At 43.0% G+C, this 8611-nt stretch overlaps 1 protein-coding gene across 1 annotated transcript; it reads right to left on the bottom strand.

The window, feature by feature from the left end:
- On the bottom strand, positions 1-1002 carry LOC108441361 (putative gustatory receptor clone PTE01). The gene has a single exon (XM_017720850.1). The coding sequence runs from the start codon at positions 1000-1002 to the stop codon at positions 1-3; it is 1002 nt and encodes a 333-aa protein (XP_017576339.1).
- Between the last annotated feature and the right edge of the window lie 7609 nt (positions 1003-8611).

Here is an 8611-nt window from a genome sequence, read left to right as displayed (position 1 = left end):
TCATTGTTTCCAGATATTTCTTACTGCAATTGTCTTTTCACTGTGCTTTGTTTTGTTTTTCTGTTTTGTTGGTAAAACCTTCTTATGGAAAAGGAAAATAAGATTCCGTCGAATTTCTCTTGTTTTCAGCCCATATATTAGAGGATTAAGTATTGGAGGAAAAATCAAGGCAGAAGCACCTAAGGCCCTTCGTAAGTTTTGGGGTGCTGACTCAAATCTGTGAGCTATAAAGACAAACAGTGTGGTGAACTCGAAGCACAAGAAAACAATTAAGTGTGTGCCACAGGTCTGAATTGCTTTACTTTTGGCGTCAGACTGTCTTTTTGTAATAACAGTGATTAAGATCTGGACGTATGTGAAGACCACTATCAGCAGAAGCATACCTTCAAAAAAAGCTGTTACAAACAGTCCATAGTAGTTATTTACCTTCGTATCTCCACATACCAGCTTCATTAAAGATGGATTATTACAGAAAATGTCCACTATTTGTGTGCTGCAAATCTCTTTGCGGTAGTTCAATGCAAGTAGTGAACCAATCAAAGTAAAATTTAAGATCCACATTATTATAATTATTTTCAGCAAGTTATTTGGAGACATCAAGGTGTTGTATTTCAATGGACAACAAATTGCAACATATCTGTCATAAGCCATAGCACTGAGAGTGAGAAATGCTCCGGCTCCATACATATGTGTCAGTAAAGCTTGTACAAAACAAGCAGAGTAAGTGATGGACCTATTCTGTGACAGAATACTAGACACCAGCTGAGGGAAAAGGGCTGAGGCACCCATCATATCATTGAGTGGCAAGTTAAACAACAATATATACATAGGCTTATAAAGTTTCTGATTCAGAGCAATTGTTAGTAACACAGTCATATTTAAAAACAAAATGGTACAATAAGTGAGAGTTCCAAATATGAATGCTGGAAAAATATTAGATGGAGGTAATTCCAGTGACTCCAAAGTCAAAGATGTTGTATATATGGAGAAATTTGAATCCATTATTAGTTTGTATATATAAAATGACATAGAAGAAAACGTTTAGCTGAAAAAGATCATTTCTCATTTAGTTTCATATTCTAATTTGTCAATATGTTAGTAAGATCACTTACTCTGAAAAAACACTCAAGCTAAAATTGTCAACATAAGTAGCTAAATATGGAGAACCTGTGAGAAGTTCAACAGTGTATACAAGGGACCTGTCCTATGTCCATCTGTTCAGCTGAGTAAATATGCACCAAGTTAGCCTTGCATGGCATTTTTATACACTTGGCACTAAACACAAGTCCTTCCTAAATCCCAACTGATCACTCTCTCAGTTCCTTGGCTCTGGAAGAGAAGCCAGTTTGAGGCTGCTACATTCCATCCCTTAAAATTTAGTTGTTGAAACACAGACTCAGCAGAACCAGTTTCACTAAAGCAGTTTCTCTTTCTACTGTCTGCAACAGAAGTCATGGCTTGTGAGACAATAGCTGTAGTGCACCTTGATCAACCCTAATCCTAGATGTATAATTATAGGATTGATCTCCAAAAAGGTTTTGAAACGTGTTCCAATTATTTTTTTTCCAATACAGAATTCGATACTTTTTTAAAATAATAATAATAAAACTTATGTAAACTTGTGTATAATAAATCTGCACAGTACATTAATCATTGTGCTGTGATGATTTGGTCTACAAGAGCATGTACAAAGAGTCATCTGATGTCCCCCACATTCAAAAATTTGAAATCACACTCTTGGTGGTGCTGCCAACTTCTGTCTTGTTACCATTATTCAACAAATGCATGTAGTTGTGTAAAACCGATAGTTTCAAGACAGTTGCTGGCAATGATGGAGCTAACAGTTGTACTGTGTGAATATAAGGCAGTAAATGAAAAGGAAGAATCCAATTTGCATGGAACCACTTCACAACACTGAAATTTACCTTTTTTAGCGCACATTTTTTTCAATTCCTTATCACATCAATCTTGGATTATGTGAAATTAATGAATTCAGTGAATACAAGTTTTGTTTTCAGTTGTATTTGCAACTGTGTTTATTGAGTAATAATGCATTATAGGTAAAGTATACAGGACACTCATGGCTACAAAAACAATTTTTTTGGTCATTTAAATTCCTCAAAATAAACTGAATGTCAGGCTGAACCCAGAGCAAGTTATTGTAAAGTTTCAAAAGTTACAAGAACATCACCATCTTGAATAAAAATTCCTGATTTTGTGCTGATAAGTGATTTATGGGTGACATTTTAAAGAAATTGGTTTTGAAAACAGCAATAAGCGTGAGAAACTACAAAATTACAAAACATGGAATTTGTTATTTATCACTGGTTAGAGACCATAAAATTACATTCCTGGCCAAAGAGGAACGAACAGAAAACCAGAGGCTCACCATAAATTCACAGTAGGCAAAGTTAATTTCTTATAGCAGTTGTTTTTACTCCATTTATTTATTCGTTCATTTATGTATTTATTTATATTTTATTGTTTTGCTTTGTTGGGGAAAGTTTATGGAAAAAAAATTCTGAGAGTTCTTTTGTTTTTACTCCATATATAAGAGGATTATTTATAGGAGGAAATCTCATATAAGATCTTAAGGCTCTTAATCTGAGATAACAGGAGCACAACACCTTTCATTTTGTTTACTGCACATTTTGTACATTGCACCAGTGCTTCTGTTTCCAATTAAATCCATGGCCCAGAAAAAAACACACATTACATATACACTCACCAGCCACTTTACTAGGTACACCTGTTCAAGTGCTTCTTAACACAAATTGCTAATCAGCCAATCACATGGCTGCAACTCGATGCATTTAGGCATGTAGAGGTGGTCAAGACAACTTGCTAAAGTGCAAACCAAGCATCAGAATGGGGAAGATAGGTGATTTAAGTGGCTTTGAATGTGGCATGGTTGTTGGTGCCAGACGAGCTGGTCTGAGTATTTCAGAAATGGCTGATCTGCTGGGATTTTCATGCACAACCATCTCTAGGGTTTACAGAGAATGGTCTGAAAAAGAGAAAATATCCAGTGAGGGGCAGTTGTGTGGACGAAAATGCCTTGTTGATGTGAGAGGTCAGAGGTGAATGGGCAGACTGGTTCCAGATGATAGAAAGGCAACAGTAACTCAACTAACCAACCAAAATCTCTGAGGAATGTTTCCAACACCTTGTTGAAAGTATAACACGAAGAATTAAGGCAGTTCTGAAGACAAAGGGGGGTCCAACCTTTTACTAGCAATGTGCACCTAATAACGTGGCCGGTGAGTGTATATACAATGAAAACATGTGTGTATATATATGGAACAAACCTTTTTATATACATAGATCAAAGACTGAGATTAAAGAATGTAATAATAAAATTTGAAAATAAAAATAACAAATTTTTTTCTGCACAGAGAGGGACTTTTGGTGAAGAGTGTGTTGTAGCATTGTAGCATATCCATCCATCCATCCATCCATCCATCCATCCATCCATCCATCCATCCATCCATTATCTTCCACTTCTCCGGGGTTCAGGTCGCGGGGTCAGCATCCTAAGCAATGAGGCCCAGACCTCCCTTTCCCCAGCCACTTCCACTAGCTCTTCAAGGGGGATTCCGAGGCGCTCCCAGGCCAGCTGGACAATATAGTCACGCCAGCGTGTCCTGGGTCTTCCCCGGGGTCTCCTCCCAGGTGGACTTGCCTGTGACACCTCCCGAGGGAGGCGTCCAGGAGGCATCCTAACCAGATGCCCGAACCACCTCAGCTGGCGACGTGAAGAAGCAGCGGCTCTAATCCGAGTCCCTCCCAGATGACCGAACTTCTCACCCTATCTCTAAGGGAGAGTCTAGACACCCTGCGGAGGAAACTCATTTCGGCCGCTTGTATTCGCAATCTTATTATTTTGGTCATTACCCAAAGCTCATGACCATAGGTGAGGGTGGGAATGTAGATCGACCGGTAAATCGAGAGCCTTGCCTTATGGCTCAGCTCTTTCTTTACCACAACAGACTGGTAAAGAGCCCGCATCACTGCTGACCCAGCACCAATCCACCTGTCAATCTCCCGCTCCCTTGTACCATCACTCGTGATCAAGACCCCGAGATACTCGAACTCCTCCACTTGAGGCAAGAGCCTATCCCCGACCCAGAGAGGGCTCTCCACCCTTTTCTGCCTGAGAACCATGGTCTCGGATTTAGAGGTACTGATTCTAGTCCCGGCCGCTTCACACACGGCTGCAAACCAATCCAGCGCAAGCTGAAGTTCGCGACCTGATGTCCCCAATAGGACCACATCATCTGCAAACAGCAGCGATGTGACCCTGAGGTCACCAAACCGGACACCCTTCATCCCCTGACTGTGCCTAGAAATTCTATGCATAAAAATTATAAATATAATCAGTGACAAAGGGCAGCCCTGACGGAGTCCAACTCTCACTGGGAATGAGTCTGACTCACTGCCGGCTATGCGAACCAAAATCCGGCTTTGTTTGTACAGGGTCTGAATGGCTCATAGCAAAGAGCCATGTACCCCATACTCCCGAAGCACCTCCCACAGAATACCCCAGGGAACACAGTCTAACGCCTTCTCCAGATCCACAAAGCACATGTGGACTGGTTGGGCAAACTCCAATGAACCCTCCAGAATCGTGGAGAGGGTGAAGAGTTGGTCCAGTGTTCCACGACCAGGGCGGAACCCGCACTGCTCCTCCTGGATCCGAGGTTCGACTATAAGCCGGACTCTCTTCTCCAGAACCCCTGCAGAGACCTTAGCACGGGGGCTTAATAGTGTGATTCCCCTGTAGTTGGAAGACACCCTCCGGTCCCCTTTTTTAAAAAGAGGCACCACATCCAGAGCCTTGAGGAACTCAAGGCAGATCTCATCCACCCCTGGAGCCTTGCCACCAAGCAGTGTCTTAACTACCATAGCGACTTCGGTCTCAGTAATAGTAACAGAGGAGTAGAGGTCAGTGTGGAGGGGGCCAACAAGCTAAATCTATTCTTTAACAGATTTGACGCGGCAGGCTCTGTCCCCTCCAGCCTGACTCCTCTGCTGCCAGTCCTCAGCAGACCAAACCACTCATCCCCCCTCCCTCTCCTGATAGCCTGCCCCCCTCTTGTGACAGCCCATCTCACACCTCCATCCCTCCCCCACACACCACCTCTACAGTGTGTCTCACTGCTGACCAGGTGAGAAGACAACTGAAGAGACTCCACACAAACAAGGCTGCAGGCCCTGATGGGGTTCCACCCAGGGTGCTTAAAGCCTGTGCCACCCAACTTTGTGGAGTACTTCAACTTGTCTTCAACTTGAGCCTGAGTCTCCAGAGGGTCCCCATGATGTGGAAGACATCCTGCATTGTTCCTGTCCTAAAGACGCTACGACCCAGTGACGCCAAGGACTACAGGCCAGTGGCACTGATGTCTCACGTCATGAAGACCATGGAGAGGCTCGTCGTAGTTGAAGATGCCATCACCTACCTGCTCAACCGAGTTTATGCTCACCTGGATAAGCCAGCCAGCTCTGTGAGGGTCATGTTTTTTTACTTCTCCAGTGCATTTAACACCGTCTGGCCTGCTCTTCTGGGTGATAAGCTCACAGTGATGCAGGTAGATGCCCCCCTTGTGGCCTGGATTGTTGACTACCTGACTGGCAGACCACAGTACGTACGCCTGCAGCACTGTGTGTTGGACAGAGTGGTCAGCAACAATGGAGTCCCACAAGGTACTGTCCTCTCTCCCTTCCTCTTCACCCTCTACACCATGGACTTCAGCTACTGCACAGAGACTTGCCACCTTCAGAAGTTTTCTGATGACTCTGTAATAGTTGGATGTATCAGCAAGGGTGAAGAGGATGAGTACAGGGCAACGGTGAAGGACTGTGTCGCATGGTACGAGCGGAACCACCTGCAGCTCAATGTGACAAAGACAAAGGAACTGGTGGTGGACCTGAGGAGGGACAAGGCATCGGTGACCCCTGTGTCCATCAGCTGGGTCAGTGTGGACACTGTGGATGATTACAAATATCTGGGTGTCTATATTGACAATAAACTGGACTGGGCTAAGAACACTGACACCCTCTACAGGAAGGGCCAAAGTCATCTCTATTTTCTGAGGCACCTGAGGTCCTTCAACATCTGCCGGACTATGCTCAGGATCTTCTATGAGTCTGTGGTGGCGAGTGGTATCCTCTATGTTGTTGCATGCTGGGGAAGCAGGCTGAGGGTGGCAGATTCCAACAGACTCAACAAAATGATCCGCAAGGCCGGCGATGTTGTGTGTGTGGAGCTGGCATCGCTGCAGGCAGTGTCGGAGAGGAGGACGCTGTATAAACGTTGGGCCATTATGAACAATGGCTCTGACCCACTCTACGACAAGGTGATAAGACACAAGAGCTCATTCAGCTCAAGACTCACTCTACCAAAATGCACCACAGAGCGCCACAGGAAGTCATTCTTACCTGTGGCCATCAAACTCTATAACTCCTCCCTCAGTGTGTGATTCACAAAACTCAATACCAAACTGTTCATATGTGCAATAATAACAATTGTGTGTGCAATAACTCAGAGGGACACTAACTTAATTTAAATAATTGTAATTGCTTTATACCTGATGTTTCACATTATCACAATCACCGCCACCTTACTATATTCTTAAGTACTTAAATCTGGTGTACATACTGTAAATTCTATATATTGTCTTAAATTATTAGTAAAGTGTTTATTTTTACATAAATGGCTGCAACTGTAACAACTGCAATTTCCCCCTGGGATCAATAAAGGAATCTGAATCTGAATCTGAATACACAGGTTTTCGCCTAGGGTGTCCTGGTGCCATGTGCACTTATGGACATCCTTGTGTTCAAACATGGTGTTCGTGATGGACAAACTGTAGTTTGCACAGAAGTCCAAAAACTGAACACCACTCGGGTTCAGATCAGAGAGGCCATTCCTCCCAATCACACCCCTCCAGGTCTCACTGTCATTGCCCATGTGAGCGTTAAAGTCCCCCAGTAGGACAATAGAGTCTCCAGGAGGGGCACTTTCAAGCACCCTTCCCAAGGACTCTAAGAAGGCTGGGTACTCTGAACTGCTGTTCAGTGCATAAGGACCCGTTCCCTAACCTGAAAGCGTAGGGAAGCTACCCTCTCGTCCACCGGAAAAAACATACAGGCACCGAGTCGAGGGGCTATGAGAAAGCCTACACCTGCCCGCTGCCTCTCACCATGGGCAACTCCAGAAAAGAATAAAGTCCAGCCCCTCTCAAGGAGATTGGACCCAAAGCCCAAGCTGTGTGTTGAGGTGAGCCTGACTATATCTAGACGGTATCTCTCAACCTCGCTCACCAATTCAGGCTCCTTCCTCTCCAGTGAGGTAACGTTCCAAGTTCCAAAAGCCAGTTTCAACAACTGAGGATCAGAACGCCAAGGCCCACGCCTTCGGACACTGCCCGATCCACAGAACACAGAACCCCTACTACTGCCCCTCCCATTGGTGGTGGGTCGACGAGAGGGGGGACTCATGTAACTCCTTTGGGCTGGGCCCGGCCACCAGACACTCGCTGGCGAGCCCCTCCCCCAGGCCTGGCTCCAGGGTCGGGCCCCAGTAACCCTATTCCGGGCAGGGTACACAAGTCCTGTTTTTGTGTTTTCATAGGGGTTATTATGGATCACACTTTGTCTGACCTGTCACCTAGGACCAGTTTGCCATGGGAGACCCTACCAGGAACTTTTGTCCCAGAAAATATAGCTCCTAGGATCATTCAAGCACGCAAACCCCTCCACCACGATAAGGTGGTGATCCATGGAGAGGCGCTGTAGCATATATATATATTAGATAGATAGATAGATAGATAGATAGATAGATAGATAGATAGATAGATAGATAGATAGTGTATTCATTAAATATTTCCTATTCAGATTGCCATAATATGATTATATGTTATATATAGTTTTTTGAGGGTACATAGTTTTCTATTTATTACCACAATAACCACAGTGAAATGATTTCATTCAGTGAATGCAATTATAGCTATGTTTATTCAGTAATAATGCTTTATAGGTAAAGAAGAATACAACACAAAATGCAAAATTGCATTTTTGATCATATAAACTAACTTGTTGAATTCCTTAAAATAAACAGTGTCATGTTGGCCCTAAAACAAGTTGCTGTAAAGTTTCAAAATTTCAAATCTTAATCTATGAGACCAGGAACACAACACTGTTTATTGCATTGTACATTTCACCAGTGCATAGGTTTCCAATTAATGGCCCAGTAAAAAAAAATTCTGTAGTTTTGCAAAAAACAATATCACAATGTTGAATAGAAATCAAGTTCTGAATTTTTATTGTGCCATTTGGGACAGGTTTAAATTGTGATGAGTGATTATGGGTAATATTTACAATAAATTGGTTTTAAAAACAGTAACGCACATGAGAGAAACTGCAAAAAACATTTTATTTATTATTTACATTCGCTCCAGATACAGTGTCACTCTCGGCCAAAAATGAACTGAAGAACCACTGAGACTCACTATGAATTAACAGCAGCCAAAACAATTTTTCCTACTGTAGTTGTTTTTACTGGATATAAGACATATTGCAATATTTAAAGAACATGATTTTTTTAATATTT

The sequence above is a fragment of the Pygocentrus nattereri genome, chromosome 17 (genome assembly GCF_015220715.1).
Source record: "Pygocentrus nattereri isolate fPygNat1 chromosome 17, fPygNat1.pri, whole genome shotgun sequence".
Lineage (NCBI taxonomy): Eukaryota > Metazoa > Chordata > Actinopteri > Characiformes > Serrasalmidae > Pygocentrus > Pygocentrus nattereri.
This window is presented reverse-complemented; position numbering and strand designations above follow the sequence as displayed.